At 43.0% G+C, this 19,390-nt stretch overlaps 1 protein-coding gene across 6 annotated transcripts in view; it reads left to right on the plus strand.

Moving 5' to 3' along the window:
• Window positions 1-19,390, plus strand: part of PSIP1 (PC4 and SRSF1 interacting protein 1) — a 168,164-nt gene that overhangs the window by 42,252 nt on the left and 106,522 nt on the right. For all 6 annotated transcript variants that reach the window (XM_073572150.1, XM_073572154.1, XM_073572149.1 and 3 more), the window contains 2 exons: window positions 1,127-1,265; window positions 15,795-15,911. In XM_073572150.1, coding sequence (XP_073428251.1) covers window positions 1,127-1,265; window positions 15,795-15,911 — 256 coding nt within the window. The remainder of the gene's footprint in view (window positions 1-1,126; window positions 1,266-15,794; window positions 15,912-19,390) is intronic.

Below are 19,390 nucleotides of genomic sequence, written 5' to 3' on the forward strand. Positions count from 1 at the left end.
TGTTAGGTATTTCTGCATCTCTTGGCAGCAAAAACACAGCATGAAATAGATGCGTTTTTGTTACAGATTTTTCCCCACTCCTTTAGTATGGATGGAATCTGCAGCAAAAATGCTGAAAGAATTGGCATGCTGCAAATTTAAAGCTGCACCAAATCTGTCAGTCACAATTACGAAACATGTGCATGAGACTTGAGGATTATGATTCACTTTGCTGGCATCAGGAAACCCTTCAGGTAATGTGAAAAATCGCAGCAGAAAAAAAAAAATCGATAAATCTGCAATGTATGCACCATCACTAAGATGCACCATCAATGCAAAAACTGACAATCTTCCAGATTAGTTTGCTAACTGAGTGCTTTCTACATATTTGAATAATATGTTCGTGTCCTCCACACCTGCATGTTTCGTGGCTATTGGACAGCTGCAATACATGCATGGATTGCCTGTTTGTTAAGCAATCTATGCATATATTGCAGCTGTCTAACAGCTTTGAGACATGCAGCCGTAGGGACTCGTACATATTTTTCGAGCACGCTGAAGACAATCAGTTAGTACTCCAGCATGCTAAGATAACACTTTATCCGAGCACGTTCGCTCATCACTACTACTCTAACCTCTCCTGTTCCACACTGATTTACCTGATCCGTACAGGACAGGAGAGAGAGCAACAAGGACCTGCACAGAATGCTCCACCTCCTGAGTAACTGAAAGACCTTTATAAACTGAAAGTTTATATGAGCAGTCACATACTTGGAAGGAATGTTAAATCATGGTAATGTATAGTGTGTTTTGATGTAGCGGAACTGTGTTGTAGTTGGAGCGGAGTGTGCGTGTACTCTACATGCAGAGGTGTAATGTATATGTGTGTACTATACAGCTTCTTTACACTGCCAGAGAAGTTGTAATTAGTAGAAAATGATTTTCCACTCTCTGCTGTCTAAACATGGAGTGTATCCTATTGTCCAAAAAATAGTTTTTGTTTTTAAATATTTCAAGTTGTGGGTGCTAAATCATGCAAAAAAAAAACATTAACATAGTTTATAATGGCACGAGAGGTTGTGATGAATTTATTTCTACTATTCATTTCATGGTCTAACAATGTGTTTTGTTTTTATTTACTTTTAAGAGCTTTTTTGGGACCAAAAGACATATTCCCATATGAAGAGAATAAGGAGAAATATGCTAAACCAAATAAACGAAAGGGATTCAATGAAGGTTTATGGGAAATTGATAATAATCCCAAAGTCAAGTTCTCAAATCCACAGGTAAACCAAGTGAGCATGAAGAGTTAAAATCTAAATTAGTCATTATTTGTAGAAAAACCTTCCCCCAATTATATGTGAGAAATTTGTGGGATCATAGCCCCATGTTAGATATTTCTGTAAGAATAAGAAATGTCAATTGCCAGACATTGAAAGGAACCTAACAGCAGGATTTATCACTAGATACGATTAGCAGCACCCTATCAATATCGTATTATTCCTCAACTCGAGTGTGGTGCGTGTTTAAAAAAAAAACAACTTTTCAGTGTGTATTGTACTAGTTCTGGAGTACTTTTATCCCCTACAATAGCACATTGATATCATGCTTGCAGTTGGTGCAGAGAGAGAAGACATTCTTTGCCGTCTTTCTCCCTGCACACACTGGAATGTCAGTCAGTGTGGGTGAAATACCAGCATGCTGTAGCAAACAGGGCTGTGGAGTCAGTATAAAAGGGACCGACTGATTTCCCAAATTATATAAGAACTTGGATACAGTAGTTCAATACAGGATGTGCTGTAAATTTTTTTCATAAGAATTTGGGAAAGTTATGAAATGTCTGTTCTGTTCCTGATCTAAGGATCTCGTCTTTTAATGGAGATGAATCTGTGCCGCACTTTCTATGCGTGCTCAGTAGGGAGGCAGTGCTGTGCAGTCTGAGTCTGGGAAATTGAGGAATCGGAGGTTTGGCATACAGACTCCACAGCCCTGGTTGCAATGATTGACAGCAGTCTTGAACTATCCTGATGTACTTGAAGAAGAATTAACCACTTCCCAATATTGGACGTATCCATACATCCAGGTTGCCTGGTACTTACCGACCTTGGACGTATGTATAAATCAGCGATTTTCCGCGCACGGAGGCTGTGTGCGCACGTGATCGCCTCCGGGTGTCAGCTGATTCTGACAGCTGACACCTGTCACTCAGTGCCAGGAGCGGTGCCCGCACCGCTCCCACCACTTTAACCCCCTAAATCCTGCGATCACAGTATTTAGCAAGCAGACAGAGGGAAAAAGCTCCTCTGCCGTTGGATCAGAGACCCCACAACGTCATTGCGGTGGTCCCAATCATTTCCATGGTGACCCGATACATCCGGGTCACCAGGCGCTAACAGGATAGTTAGATCATGTGCAGTGCATGATCTAACTAACTTGTATTCCTTCATTGTCTACACTTTTTTAACAGCGATCGGACTGCAATAAGTGAAAGTCCCATATTTCAAAAAAATAAATTAAACAAAATCACAAAATACTATAAATTTACATATAATTTTATATTATTTCTGATTAAACAAAAAAAAACTTTTTTCTAACTTAGTCCCACTGTGGGATTTTCACTTTCTGCAGTCTGATCGCTGTTATAAGGTATAGCAATGCATATACCATATATCATGTATAATATACCCAACTATTCTATTATTTCTAAACACTGTTTTTCGGTGATTCCTTTGTCTCCCCGTCCATACTGCATCCACACACAAATGATACACCATTTGGCCTGTTTCACATTCCACCGGATCCGTTTTTTTGACGGATCCGCATTATCAGCTAAAACGAGCCTGGAAAAAGAGAGAGAGCCTCTTTTCTGCTCCACACAAACATGCTACACCATTTGAAAGATAAACTTGCTCCCTACAGCAAGAAAACAGCCAAACAAACCACACATTCACTATTTTATCACGAAATTCAGTTTAAACATTCATTTTCATAAACCTACAGAAAGACACAATGACCTGCAGGTGGCACTTCAACCGGAAAACATTTTTTGGCCTCTACTTATCAAAACAATTTATTGTGTTACCAGTAAATACCTGTCTGTGTTCAGCAGCTCATGAAATACATTTACATTTGACCAGCTTGTTTTTTTTAAATTGCCTGCGCCCCCGACGACCAATGTGTGAAAATTTCGCACGGGTCAAGCTAGTAAATACATATTTTTATAAAGAAAAGTATACACATATTTGGTATTGCCGCGTCCGAAACAACCCGACCTATAAAATGGTCGCACCAGTTGACCCCTTCAGTAAATATTGTAAAAAAAAAAAACAAAAAACAATTTATTCGGTCGTCCATGACAGCACCACCTGAGAGAGGGATCCGCCCTTCCTAGGAACAGGAAAACCTACACATACAAAAAGGGCGGCACCTCTCCCACGCATCAGTTGGTTTCCTGTTCCTAACAAGGACAGAACTCCCTACAGATCGTCCGTCATGGATAACCGAATTCCCAGGCCAGCGGACCGACTCAGGTAGCGGGGGGTTCTCCTACCTCGGTCTCGCTGGGGGCCCTGGATGCGCTACGGTGGGTCCGGGTAGGATTTCCACGGCAGTGGTAAGAGCAGGCGGAGACAGGGTCCGGTGGGCGCCTTCTCCATGGGGCCGGTGAGGTAAGCGGTGTCCTCATGTGTCTCCTTCCCCCGGGGGTGCGGCCCGTTCGGGCGGGCGCCGCCGGCGGTGTCCCACAAAGGGAGCGGCGGTTCCGAGCCGGCGGCGCAGTGCTAGCCCCTTGCCGCGCGTCCCCGTGGCCTCTGTCGCGCGGCGGAAGTGACGCGGCGGAGGGGGCGGGGCCTAGCGCCAAAACCAGAAGTCGGATGCCGGTCGACTTCCGGTTGTTGTGGACATGCGCCGATGCGCGACCCGCCGCCTGAGGGGGCCGGGCAGGCCTGAAGGGGAGGGGGAGGATCGCGAGGAGCTGTCCAATGGGGGGCCCGAACACCGGCGGAGTTCCTGCTGATCCGGAGGGGAAGCCTTCTTAAGACAGAAGGCATTGCTGCTGAGGTGCTTCTGGAGGCCCAGTGATGGACACAACAGAAGCCCCCATGGACCCACAAGAGGTGCAGCCCGTGGCAAAGCGCCCCAGTGACCAACCTAAGAGGAAGGAGGGGCGTTCGAGTGGACAGAGCCACAGTAGTTCATCTAGGCCAAAGGATCCTCCTGCAGCCCCCCATGATCCGGTACCTGTCCTCATCTGCATGGGTAAGAGATCTGCGAGAATGTACCCTGATGCAGTGTCCCCTTATGTTTTTGATTCTCAGGGGAAGAAGGCCACAGGGAAGCAGAAGCACAAGGAATGTGCCCTCTGTAGTTGCCCCTTACCAGATGGCCATCCTAAGAGATTGTGTCAGTCTTGCGTGAGACAGACTGTAGGGACGGAGATGAGGGGTAGAACGTGAGTGGAGTATCAGACTCTTACACTCTTCCCTATTTATGCAGGTAGCGGAAGAAGCTCCAAGCTTCGCTACAGTCCTGAGGCAATTAATCAGGACTGAAATAAAAGCCCTATCAAAAGAAGATTCTTCTAAAAGAAGACGGGCTAGTGTTTCAGGCTCAGAATCTTCAGTCGGCCCTAGGAGGGAAGATATCTCCTCAGAGTCCTCGGCCTCCTCTTCTTCTTCCGAAGAGGATTCCAGCCGGTTCTGTTTTCCCTTGGACCAAATGGATAAATTAATTAAAACCATAAGATCAACCATGGGGGTAGAAGAAAAAAAGACAGAACTGTCTGCTCAGGACATTATGTTCGGGGGTCTAGACCCCAGAAAGCAAAGGACTTTTCCATTAAACGAAAGAGTCCAGAGCCTGATAGACAGGGAGTGGAAAAAAACGGAAAAAAGGGGTTCTATGCCGCCTGCTTTCAAGCGAAGATACCCCTTTGAGGACCCAATAGTAAGTCGATGGGATAAGGCCCCCAAGCTGGATGCAGCGGTAGCTAAGGCCTCCAAAAAGTCATCTATACCCTTCGACGATATGGCCTCCCTTAAAGACCCCCTAGATAAAAAGGCAGATTCCTTTTTAAAGGGCACATGGGAGATGTCAGCAGGCGCCGTAAGGCCAGCAATAGCAGTCACGTGCGCAGCCAGATCCATGATGGTTTGGCTGGATCAATTGGACTCCCAGCTAAAGGATGGAACCTCGCGAGCTTCCATCCGTAAGTCTCTTCCAATTATCCAGAATGCTGCTGCCTTTCTGGCAGATGCCTCGGCAGACTCAGTAAGAATGGCGGCCAGGTCTGCAAGTTTGTCTATTTCGGCCCGAAGAGCCCTCTGGTTAAAATGCTGGCCGGGAGATATCCAAGCCAGGTCCCGTCTCTGTTCTATCCCCTGTGAGGGTGAATACTTGTTCGGCCCCGTCCTAGACGAACTGTTAGAGAAAGCCGGGGATGAGAAAAAGAAATTTCCGAGTCTGCCGAATACATCCTGGAGACGTCCCTTTTCTAGGAAAGGGTATTCCCGCAGGAGGCAGGCCAGAGATCAGAACAGATGGGACAACAAGAAAACCAGAGGTACGGGCTTCATGTTCGGAGGAGGTGGGCGCCAAGAAGGTCCATCACGGGATAATAAGAAGCCGCCCCAATGACTAGTGGCTCCGGTAGGAGGAAGATTATCTGCCTTCTACCCGGCCTGGGCCAGAATCTCAAATAGCAGTTGGATACTGGGGGTGATAGCTACAGGACTGCACCTAGAGTTCTCCTGCGTTCCCCAAAATCGGTTCAGGGTAACTCTGCTCAAATCTTCCCCGTTAGAACAAGCTGCCCTGGAGACCGAGGTCCTCGAGCTACTGGACAAAAAAGTCCTGACGAGAGTTCCAGAGGAAGAGAGGGGGAAAGGCTTCTATTCCCCCCTGTTCTTGGTCCGTAAACCGGACGACTCATTTAGGGCTATATTTAACCTCAAAGCCCTCAATAAATTCCTGGTCGTACGTCCGTTTAAAATGGAAACAATTAACACCGCAATAAAGATGCTGTTTCAAAACTGCTTCATGGTGGTCCTAGATCTGAAAGACGCTTACTACCATATACCCATATGTCTAGCACTCCAACCTTTCCTTAGACTGGCGGTTCAGTTGGAGGGGTCAATCCAGCACTTCCAGTACGCGGCCTTACCCTTCGGGGTGGCAGTTGCGCCCCGAGTATTCACCAAAGTGATGGCAGAGGTGATGGCCCATCTGCGCGAGCTAAACATTCTAGTCGTTCCCTATCTAGATGACCTCCTTATAATAGGCAGTTCAGCCGAGCAGTGTTTAGAACAATTACAGAAAACAACGGTGGCTCTAGAGCGGTTGGGATGGCTACTTAATATCAAAAAATCCCGTTTGCAGCCATTAAAAATTCAACAATTTTTAGGCCTAACCCTAGATTCTAAAAAGCAGGAATGCCGTCTGCCCCCAGAGAAGCTGCTGCACCTGCATGGCCGGGTCCTGAACGCTTCCAACAACCCCTCCATGTCCCTCAGGAAAGCCATGTCCCTGTTGGGTTCCCTCTCATCCTGCATTCCCGCGGTCCAGTGGGCCCAAGTTCATACGAGAACTCTACAGGGCGAAGTTTTATGGTATCAGAGGATTCTTGGGGGTAACTTAGAAGGTCGACTGACCTTATCCAGAAACACAATAGAGTCCCTGGAGTGGTGGCTAGAAAGAAATAACTTGTCTAGAGGGGTCCCTTGGGAGTATAACATTACCCGCGTGGTCACCACGGATGCAAGTCCTTCCGGTTGGGGGGCGCATATGGAGGAAATTCTGGTCCAGGGCCTATGGGAACGGGATCAGATACAAATGTCTTCTAATTTGAAAGAATTGACAGCTGTAGTACACGCAGCTAAAGAGCTCCTTATGTATCTACAGGGCCATCACTTACGAGTTCTCTCGGACAATCGAGTGGCCGTGGCCTATATCAACCACCAAGGCGGAACTCGATCCAAAACTCTGATGAATGTGGCAGGACAGTTGTTCCAGCTAGCAGAGCGGCATTTTTTATCTCTCACGGCTCTTCACATAAGAGGAAAAGAGAACGTCGCGGCAGATTTCCTAAGCCGCAATCTGTTAAAACAAGGAGAGTGGGCCTTAAACACCTCCATTTTCGTTCAGATCGTGCAGAGATGGGGTCAACCAGAGGTGGATCTATTCGCCACCAAGGAGAACTCGAAAACGAGACAGTTTTGCTCCCTAAATCCCAGGGAGACTCCTCTGGCAGTAGATGCGCTACTGATAAAATGGGACTTCAGGCTAGCCTACGCCTTTCCTCCCCTATCTCTACTTCCTCTGGTGTTGAGGAAGATCAGGAAGGACAGGGCAAGGGTCATAGTCATCGCCCCGTTCTGGCCCAGAAGAGCATGGTTCTCGAACCTCAGGATCATGTCGGTAGACGATCCTTGGGTTCTCCCGGACATCCCGGACCTTCTGTCCCAAGGCCCGGTCTTCCACCCTCAGGTGGCTGGCCTACATCTCACGGCGTGGAATTTGAGCGGTCACTGCTAAAAAGTAAAGGCTTCTCCCCAGACCTAATTGACACTCTACTAAAAAGTAGGAAAGTGGTGACAACTAAGATTTACGTCAGAATTTGGAAAAGATTCCTCCAAAGCTCAAATATAAATACTGATGATTCCGTCCCTATAGGCCAGATCTTGGAATTTTTACAAAAAGGGCTGGACCTGGGTCTCTCCACCAGTACCCTTAAAGTACAGGTATCCGCCTTAGGGGCCCTCTTTAGCTGCAACATCGCGGCTAATTACTGGGTCAATAGGTTTATCAAAGCAGCGAGTAGATCCAGACCAATAGTAAAGAATAGACTCACGCCATGGGATTTGAACCTAGTCCTCACAGCTATGACAGAAGCGCCATTTGAACCCATCTCGTCAGCCTCTATTAGGAGCCTGTCCCTCAAGATAGCTTTCCTAATAGCCATAACGTCAGCCCGTAGGGTAAGCGACATTCAGGCATTGTCTAGGCGCCCACCTTTTCTTCAGGTAAAAGAGGATAGGGTAATACTTAGACCTGACCCAGCGTATTTACCAAAAGTAGCCTCCAGCTTTCATAGGTCGCAGGAAATAGTCCTTCCATCCTTCCTCCCTAAACCAACTAATGAGAAAGAGGAGAAGCTACACACTTTAGATGTTAGGAGATGCCTCTTGGAGTATCTAGCGGCTACCGATCCCTGGAAGAAGGACAATGCCCTCTTTGTCTCCTACCAAGGCCCTAGGAAAGGTCTTGGGGTGTCCAAAAGTACACTAGCCAGATGGATTAGAGAAGCAATCTCGTTAGCTTATACCTCAAAAGGTAGAGTAGCTCCGGAGAAATTGAAGGCGCATTCCACCAGAGCCGTGGCGACCTCGTGGGCCGAGAGATCGGAAGTCTCCATCGACCAGATTTGTAAGGCGGCCACTTGGTCCTCTCCGAGCACTTTTTATAGTCATTATAGGCTAGACTTGGGTGCTTCTGCAGACCTCTCCTTCGGTATCAGGGTTCTGCAGGCTGTAGTCCCCCCCCTAAAGTAGTGATTACTCTCTGTAATTCTCTCAGGTGGTGCTGTCATGGACGACCGAATAAAGTCTTAGTTACTCACCGGTTAACGGTATTTTTCGGAGTCCATGACAGCACCCATAGATTCCCTTCCCTTAGTCAATTTGAGTGTGCACGTCTTCCCTTTGTACATATCCACGGGTGATAAAAATTTAAGTATTAATATTGTTGTACATATAATCATGCATTAACCTTGGAGGTCCTCTTTTATGCTCTTTAATCCAACTGATGCGTGGGAGAGGTGCCGCCCTTTTTGTATCTGTAGGTTTTCCTGTTCCTAGGAAGGGCGGATCCCTCTCTCAGGTGGTGCTGTCATGGACTCCGAAGAATACCGTTAACCGGTGAGTAACTAAGACTTTTTTGCCTTATTTTTTATCTTACCGCCGAACAAAATGTGGAATAACACGTGATAAAAAGACAAATGTAAATAAAAATGGTATAGCTGAAAACGTCATCTTGTCCTGAAAATAAACAAGCTGCCATACAGCTCCTTCAACAGAAAAATGAAAAAGTTATAAGTCTCAGAATAAAGCGATGCAATAATAATATTTTTTTTAAATAGTTTTTTGTGTAATAGCACCAAAACACTAAAAAAAAATATAAATGTGTTATCGCTGTAATCATACTGACCCGAAGAATAAAGCTGCCTTAGGCTGCTTTTACACTTGCCGTGTTTTTGCGGGCCGCAAAAACCTTCTCGGATTGCCGTTTTTCCCTTTTATAACAAATAGCGGGGGAAAACGTCGATCCGCAAATATGGTGTACTGCAAAAACAACTTAACGTTGTTTTTGCTGTACCATTGAAATGCATTGCGGCTGTGTCCGTAAGCCGTGAAAAATATCGAGCAAGCTCAATATTTTTTTACAGCCGCAAATACGGCCATACGAATCACAGCCTTTCTACTAATTTTTGCGGCGCCATAGAAATGCATTGGGGCCGCAAAAACACAGCAAGTGTAAAAGAAGCCTTAGCAATTTTACCATCCATGGAGCGACATAGAAACAAAATCCTGCATTGCTGGGGTTTGTTCATTCTACATTGCAAAAAGTGGAATAGAAAATGATCAAAAAATGTCATGTGCCCGAAAATGAGTCCAATAAAAACGTCAACTTCCCACAAAAAAACAAGTTGCGTGTCGGCAGAAATATGGAAAAATTATAGCTCTCAAAATATGGTGATGGTTTTTGCAATAAAAAGCATCTTTTAGTGTGTGACAGCTATCAAGCACAAAAAAAAAGGTATAACTCCTGGTATCGCTGTAATTGATGACAGTCACAACACACAGGTTCTCCATGCATGTGTTGAGACACATGCGGCTGTGGCTCCGAGCATCTGATCATCGGGAGTGCTCCAGGTATCCGGGTTCCCGATGCAGCTTCTTCAGTAAGGGCTATAGCTTGCCGAATAAGGAGGGAGCCGACTATGTTCACTCATCTCTACTCCCGAGTCTCGCTGTGTGGCTTAGCAGTGCTGTACAGCCACATATGGGATATTTCCACATTCACAGAAATTGTGGGACAAATTTATGTGCCATTTTTACCCATTTCCCAGTGTGGAAATGTTAAATCTGAGGCTAAAACAACATTTTGGTGGTATAAATGTATTTTTATTCTTCACAGCCCAATGGTATAAAATTCTGTGATCCACCTGCGGTGTCAATATGTTGCCTGAATTCATTGAGAGGTGTAGTTTGTAAAATGAGGTCTCTTATAGGGGGATCTTCTGTTCTGGTACCTCAGGGGCTCTGACAATGTGACATGGCACCATCAAACCAGTCCTGCAAAATCTGAACTCCATTATGGCGCTTCTTCTCTTCTGAGCTGTACACTGTGCCTCAAAAGTACTTTTGGCCATATGTGGGGTGTCTGCATACTCGGGAGAAATTGCGCAACAAATTTTTGGGTCCGTTTTCTCCTGCTATCTTTGTGAAAATGAGAAAATTTAGGGTGAAAACATTTTCTTTTTAAATCTTTTTATTGAAAAATACCTCAGAATAAACTGAGTTTACACTTAACAGGATATGAATCAGATTGTGTTATCAATGTACAAGGATGGAGGATAATGAGCCATACATACAAGGATGGGGATAAGGAGCCATGCAGACAAGCATGGGGATAAGGAGCCATGCATACCAGGATGGGGATAAGGAGCCATGCATACCAGGATGGGGATAAGGAGCCATGCATACCAGGATGGGGATAAGGAGCCATGCATACCAGGATGGGGATAAGGAGCCATGCATACCAGGATGGGGATAAGGAGCCATGCAGACAAGGATGGGGATAAGGAGCCATGCAGACAAGGATGGGGATAAGGAGCCATGCAGACAAGGATGGGGATAAGGAGCCATGCAGACAAGGATGGGGATAAGGAGCCATGCAGACAAGGATGGGGATAAGGAGCCATGCAGACAAGGATGGGGATAAGGAGCCATGCAGACAAGGATGGGGATAAGGAGCCATGCAGACAAGCATGGGGATAAGGAGCCATGCAGACAAGCATGGGGATAAGGAGCCATGCAGACAAGCATGGGGATAAGGAGCCATGCAGACAAGCATGGGGATAAGGAGCCATGCAGACAAGCATGGGGATAAGGAGCCATGCAGACAAGCATGGGGATAAGGAGCCATGCAGACAAGCATGGGGATAAGGAGCCATGCAGACAAGCATGGGGATAAGGAGCCATGCAGACAAGCATGGGGATAAGGAGCCATGCAGACAAGCATGGGGATAAGGAGCCATGCAGACAAGCATGGGGATAAGGAGCCATGCAGACAAGCATGGGGATAAGGAGCCATGCAGACAAGCATGGGGATAAGGAGCCATGCAGACAAGCATGGGGATAAGGAGCCATGCAGACAAGCATGGGGATAAGGAGCCATGCAGACAAGCATGGGGATAAGGAGCCATGCAGACAAGCATGGGGATAAGGAGCCATGCAGACAAGCATGGGGATAAGGAGCCATGCAGACAAGCATGGGGATAAGGAGCCATGCAGACAAGCATGGGGATAAGGAGCCATGCAGACAAGCATGGGGATAAGGAGCCATGCAGACAAGCATGGGGATAAGGAGCCATGCAGACAAGCATGGGGATAAGGAGCCATGCAGACAAGCATGGGGATGAGGAGCCATGCAGACAAGCATGGGGATGAGGAGCCATGCATACCAGGATAGGAAAGAGGCGATAATGCATATCTGGCTTATACTCGAGTCAATAAGTTTTCCCAGTTTTTCTTGTCAAAATTTGGTGCCTTGACTTATTCTCAGGTCGGCTTATACACAAGTATATACAGTAATTGTATTAGTTTATTTGCAGTCGGTGATACCATTGTGTGAGCTTCTAAAGCATCACTTCATTGCTCTTCAGTTATTGAGGGTATCAATTGTCACCATTTGTCATCCACAGGAAGCTGAGTGGATACAATTTTTGAATTAAGCAGAAAAGTATATATTGTGGAAATTACACCCGTAGGTCCTTTGGTAATGAGCACACCTATTAGCGGGTATCTCGATATCTGCATTCTAGGATGTGGAAACTGGTGTGTAATATCATGTCTCATTTGCCGATCTCTATAAAAAAAAAACAAAAAAAAACCTGTGTGGAACACCATATTTTGCATGTATTTAGTCAAATGATAACAGTACTTCATTTTCCCCTTTTCACATGTAATAAATGGCGCTATATAAATGCATAATAATAATTTTCAAATACCTTGTCCAGTGTTATTCCATATTGCTTCCAAAATATAGGTTCTTATAACTTAAGGTGTGAAAACTTGGGGTTGTCCTATAATGGAGTCTCACAATCTTAGTAAATTTTAAAATATACTTTCCTTCCATATCTGTATCGCAAGTTTTTGCCAAAATAGCAATTCCTGTGGTGGTTTATAGGATCCATCTGGGGTTAAAACTTTTTGGGTGAAAATTTATCTTTTTTTTTTTTTTTTTTTTTATTTTTTAAATTTCCACAGATCAATGTTGTGAAATTCTGTTAAGTACCTGTGGGTCCAAGGTGCTCAAGACACATCTAAATAAATTTCTTGAGGGGTCGAGTTTCCAAAATTGTGTCACTTGTGGGGGTTTTCCACTGTTTAGGCTCATCAGGGTCTCCTTTTCATTCCAAAACATCACTCCTTTTTGAAACCCTGTCCTGCGCCCAAACAGTAATTTACCCCCACATCTGCATACTCAGGAGAAATTTCATAACCATTTTTGGGGTTGATGTTTCTCCTGTTCCCTTGTAAAAAATAAAATTTGGGATAAATGTGATTTTTATTTCCATGGCTTTATTCTGTGACACACCCGGGAGTTCAAGGTGTTCACCACACATCTATATAAGTTCCCTGAGGGGTCTAGTTTGCAGATTGGTGTCACTTGGGGGGGCTTGCCACTGTTTAAGGACATCGAGGGCTTTCCAAACACGACATGGCATCCGCTAATTGTGCCAGCAAATTTTGCTTTTAATAAGTCAAATGGTGCGCCTTCCCTTCCGATCCCTGCCGTATGCCCAAACCAGGGCTGTGGTGTCGGTAAGCCAAACCTCCATCTCCAACTCATTTCCATGACTCAGAATCCACCAAAATGGGCTCCGACTCCACAGCCCTAGCGCCAACAGTGATTTTTTTTCCTTCATATATGGGGTATTGTCATGCTCAGGAGAACTTGCACAATAAATTTTGGACTCCATTTTTTTTTTTCCTGTTACCCTTGAAAATATAAATAATTGGGTCTAAAATAAAATTTTAGTGACAAAAAGTTAAATGTTCATATTTTTCTTCCGCATTAAAAAAAATACCTGTGAAGCACGTGAATGGTTTAATAAATTTCTTGATTGTGGTTTTGAGCACCTTGATGGGTGCAGTTTTTAGAATGGTGTCACTTTTGGGTTTATTCTGTCATAGACCCATCAATGTCACTTCAAAAATGTGAGGTGGTCCCTGAAAAAAATGTTGTAAATTGTTGGAAAAATTTAAATTTACTGGTCAACTTTTAACCCTTAGAAAGTTATAAAAAAAAAAAAAAAAAATGTTTCAAAAATTGTACTGATATAAAGTAGACATGTGGGAATTATCTACTTTGTGTGACATATCTCTCTGATTTAAGGGCATAAAAATTAAAAGTTTGAATATTGCAAAATTTTTGCCAAATATACATTTTTTTTTCACAAATAAATGCAAGTCTTACTGAAGAAATGTTACCACTATCATAAAGTACAATATGTCACAAAAAAATAGTCTCAGAATCAGTGTGATCCATTCCAGAGTTATTACCTCATAAGGTGGCACTGGTCAGAATTGTAAAATATTGGCCTGGTTATGAAGGTGAAAACAAGCTTTCAGGCTGAAGGTGTTAAACATAATTTTCTTAACACCATGAAGTAACGATTAGGATTAATACAGAGGTGATTAAAAACAGTATTAAAAGACCATTAAATCGCTCCAAATACGTAGGCAGGGTTAGTCCTGCTGCCACACTACCTTTTAACTTACACTCCCTTTGTAATCATCTAAACTTATTTAAAACATAGCAAGGTTGTATCTGTTCAAAAGCTTGAACCTTTGAGATGAGAAGAGATCTTGGCTAGAGTTAGATACACATGTGGTCAAAATTGTTGGTACCCCTCGATTAATGACAGAAAAACCCACAATGGTCACAGAAATAACTTGAATCTGACAAAAGTAATAATCAAAAATCTATGAAAATGAACAAGTGAAAGTCAGACATTGCTTTTCAACCGTGCTTCCACAGATTTAAAAATAATAAAACTCATGAAATAGGCCTGGACAGAAATAATGGTACCCCTGAAAATGTGACAAAAGGGACATGTTAAATCAAGGTGTTTCCACTAATTAGCTTCACAGATGTCTACAATGTTGAAATCAGTGAGTGGGCCTGTATAGAGGGCTTCAGATACTCACTGTGCTGTTTGGTGACATGGTGTGTATCACACTCAACATGGACCAGAGGAAGCGAAGGAAAGAGTTGTCTCAGGAGATTAGAAAGAAAATTAGAGGCAAACATGTTAAAGGTAAAAGTTATAAGACCATCTCCAAGCAACTTGATGTTTCTGTGACTACAATTGCACATATTATTCAGAAATTTAAGCTCCATGGGACGGTAGCCAACCTCCCTGGACGTGGCCGCTGAAGGAAAATTTGATGACAAATCAAAGAGACGGATAATATGAAGGGTAACAAAAAAAAACCAAAAAACTTCTAAACAGATTAAATGTGAACTTCAAGCTCAAGTAACTTCAGTGTCAGGTCGCACCATCGGTCATTGTATGAGCCAAAGTGGACTTCATGGGAGGTGACCAAGGAGGACACCATTGTTGAAAAAAAATCATAAAAAAGCTAGACTGGAATTTGCCAAATTACATGTTGACAAGCCACAAAGCTTCTGGGAGAATGTCCTATGGACAGATGAGACAAAAATGGAACTTTTTGGCAAGGCACATCAGTTCTATGTTCACAGATGGAAAAATAAAGCATATCCCGAAAAGAACACTGTCCCTACTATGAAACATGGAGGAGGCTCTGTTATGTTCTTGGGCTGCTTTGCTGCATCTGGCACAGGGTGTCTAGAATCTGTGCAGGGTACAATGAAATCTGAAGACTATCAAGGGATTCTAGAGAGAAATGTGCTGCCCAGTGTCAGAAAGCTTGTTCTCAGTCGCAGGTCATGGGTCTTGCAAAAGGATAATGACCCAAAACACAGCTAAAAACACGCAAGAATGGCTAAGAGGATTATTGGACTATTCTGAAGTGGCCTTCTATGAGCCCTGACTTAAATCGTATTGAGTATCTTTGGAAAGAGCTGAAACATGCCGTCTGGAAAAGGCAACCTTCAAACACGAGACAACTGGAGCAGTTTACTCTTGAGGACTGGGCCAAAATACCTGTCGAGAGGTGCAGAAGTCTCATTGACAGTTACAGGAATCATTTGATTGCCTCAAAAGGTTGTGCAACAAAATATTAATTTAATGGTACCATCATTTCTGTCCAGGCCTATTTCATGAGTTTTATTTTTTTTTTAAAAATTCTGTGGAAGCATGGCTGAAAAGCAATCTTTGATTTGTTCATTTTCATAGATTTTTTATGTATTCCTTTTGTCGGATTCAAGCCATTTCTGTCACCATTGTGGGGTTTTTTTGTCATTAAACAAGGGGTACCAACAATTTTGACCACGTGTGTAGAATTTTAGGAGTTATTTTAACTTTTTTTTAATTTTTTGCTCTTTAGAACTTCCTAACATTAATCGGTACTGTTGAGAGAGATGCAGGAGAACAAATGCAGGAGGGCCATGAAGAAATTGGTGATAAAGTCCAACACAAAAAGAAGAATATTTCAGCATCAAGGGTATGTAACAAGAACTAAAGTTAATATCACAACTTCTTGTAAAGTTTAGAATCTAGTATGTACATTTCTATTAATGAGCATATTTGATAAAGATCATCAGCCCAACTCCTCACCCTGGTCGTAACACCGCAGAATTTGAATGTGTAAAAGAGATTAATTAAAGTGTGTAAGTAGAAAGTCACAAAGTCATTCACATCTGATTGGATATAAAGAAAGTGTTATTCTTGTATGACTTAACTTTAATCCCTTCACGGGTCTCCCACATGTTTTCTGGCACATGTCAGCTGATTTTGGTGCCATTTTTCTGATGTATTCCAGGATATCCGCGATCTGTTACTACTATACAGTGATGTCCCATCCTGGGACAATGTAAAGAAAAGGTATTAAAAGTGTAAAAATATTAAAAAAAAACAACAATTCAATAAATGCCTTTCTTTATGTAAAAAAATACACACATTTGGTATTATCGCATCCAGAATGACCCGCTCTATAAAATTGTTCCACTAGTTAACCCCCTCAGTGAACACCATAAAAAAGAAAAAAGGCTTTATCATACCGCCGAATTTAAAGTGCAATAAAAGGCAATAAAAAAAGGTGAATGTAAATAAAAACTACTCAGTTCTCTTCAGGTGTCAAGCCTGATGAAGAGACCTGAGTATTCTCGAAAGCTTGCAGTTTGTTACCATCTTTTCAGTTGGCTATTAAAAGGTGTCAACCACTGAGGACTCTCAATTCTAAATATTTTTCTGAAGTACTTGATTCACACGGAACCCCCGGCAGAAGTTATGCCGATAGTGAGGCAGATGGAGGCGCTGTAGACGCCATAGGACATGTCATTTACAGTTTTGTGCACTTCTAAAAAGGACAACGCTTAACAGAGGCCAGGCGTAGTCCAGAATAACTGCTGCCTCATTATAGTAGTGAATAGATCCCTCGGAGGTTTCATATGAATCATGTCACTTGGAGATTTAGATGCAAACCCCAAAGTAAGTGCTCAGCGTAGAGGGCCGGATAAATGTGGTCCTAAATATTATGTAAAATGCTCCCAATAAAAGCTTCAACTGAATCAGCCAAAAAAACAACTACCCACTCAGGTCCGTCATCTGTTAACGGAAATATAGGAGCTTCAACGTTACTTGTATCACAAAGGCTTTGGAACAGCGAAATGGCTCCTCATCCCTCAAAAGAAATTCAGCAAATTCTGCGCTCCCAAATCCAAATGCCCCCCCCCCCGAGCCCCAGTATGTCTAAACCACATATAGAATAAGTAGAATAAAGCTGCTGATCACAAACACAGGGATCACCTGTGATCCCTGTGCTTGTGATCAGTAGCTTTTTTCTACTTATTCTACAGTGTTGTTTTTACTGATCACAGGTGTATCCCTCACCTCTAACCAGTGGTGCCCTCCTGCTTTCAATTGTCTAAACCACATATAGCGCCCACATGTTTGGTGTTTCCGTAGTGATGAGAGTCCGCCTAACTTACGGGTGTGCTTCTCCAGAAGCATGAGCTGGGTATAACCTACCATCCTGGTCACCAAAACTGCAGTTTGCAATTTTCACTCAGCAGCATCCACTGCTGCCTGTTTCTGAAAAATACCCATGGAGTCAAAATCGGCACTACACATTCTGCTTTTCTAGCACTTAGTGGCTCTGTATATGGAGCCTGCAAACTATTCTAGGAACATCTGCGCTCCAGGAGACAAATAGCGCTCCATCCCGCATGGCTAAGCAGTACTGTACATATGCAGTATTTCAGTATTTTTACATTCAGCAGAAATTGTGGGACAAATTTTGGTACCATTTTCCCTGTATGACAATGTAAAATTTGGGGTTAACACACAATTTTTGTGGATAAAATATAATTATTTTTTGTTTTCTTCCCTGCCCAATGGCATAAAATTTTGTGACACACCTGTGGGGTAAATAAGATCACTGCTCCCCTAGATGAAGAATTCATTAACAGGTGTAGTTTGTAAATTGAGGTCTCTTATGGGGGGATCTTCTGTTCTGGTACCTCAGGAGCTCTGCCAATGTGACATCGCACCCTCAGACGAGTGCAGCAAAATCTAAACTCCAATAAGGCACTTCTTCCATTCTGAGCTGTGCATTGTGCCTCAAAAGTTAGTTTTTGTCTACATATGGGGTATCCGCGTACGCAGAAGAAATTGCACAACAATATTTGGTTACATTTTCTCTCTCCTGTTTACCCTTGTGAAAATTCAAAATTTGGGGCTTAAAATTTTTTTTTTTTTTTTTTTTTTTTTCCCCCAAGGCTCAATGTTATAAACGTCTGTGAAGCACCTGGGGGTTCAAGGTGCTCACCACACATCGAGATTAGTTCCCTGAGGGGTCTAGTTTCCAAACACAACATAGCATCCACTAATTATCCCTGCACATTTTACATTCAAAAAGTCAAATGACATTCCTTCCCTTCTTAGCTCTGCAGTGTGCCCAAAAAGTGTTTTTTGCCCATATATGGGTATCGATGCTCAGTAGAAATTGCACAACAAATTTTGGGGGCCAGTTTTTCCTGTTACCATTGTAAAAATAAAATAAAATTGGGTCTAAAGTTAAATGTTTGTGAAAAAAAGTTGAATGTTTTTTTTCCTTCCACATTCTAAAAATTCCTGTGAAGCACCAGAAGGGTTAATAAACTTTTTTAATGTTTTGAGCCCCTTGAGGGGTGCAGCTTTTAGAATGGTGTCACTTTTGGGTACTTTCTGTCATATAGACGCTTCAAATTCACTTCAAATGTAATATGGTCCCTAAAAAAAAAAATGTTTGAAAAGATTAGAAATCACTTATCAACTTTAAACCTTTCTAAAATCCTAAAAAAAATTAGGTTACAAAATTGTGCTGATATATAGTAGACATGTTTGAAATGTTATTTATTAACTAGTTTTGTGACCTAACTCTGATTTAAGGGCATAAAATTTAAAAGTTTAAAAAGAGCAAAATTTTCACCAAATTTCCAATTTTTTTCACAAAAAAACACAAGTTGTATCGAACAGCTATTACCACTATCACAAAGTAGAATATGTCACGAGAAACCATTTTCGGAATCAGTTGGATCCGTTGAAGCGTTCCAGAGTTATTATCACATAACTCAGTGATGGTGGTGATCAAAATTGTAAAATTTGGCCTGGTCACGAAGGTGAAAACAGGCGCTCAGAGGCTGAAGTGGTTAAAGGAGAGGGCGCACTAAGGAAGCAAAAACTGCATCACAAGAATTAGCAGATACTATGATTATTGGAAACTGCTCAATGAATGTCAGCTTTTTAGGGTTATGAAGGTATTTCTGTGTGAATATAGCATAAACTTGGCATGTCATTTATGCCGCATGGAGTACTCGCTGCATATTTTGAAAATAATTAATCTTCAGCGGCCACACAGATGTGTTTGAACACGTTTTTAAAAGCCCATATGTAGAGTAGTAGATAATAGGCCCAAATCATCATACAGACTCTTGATTGTAT

This window comes from Dendrobates tinctorius, unplaced genomic scaffold (assembly GCF_039654945.1).
Source record: "Dendrobates tinctorius isolate UK_male_01 unplaced genomic scaffold, ASM3965494v1 ptg000031l, whole genome shotgun sequence".
NCBI classification, from domain to species: Eukaryota; Metazoa; Chordata; class Amphibia; order Anura; family Dendrobatidae; genus Dendrobates; species Dendrobates tinctorius.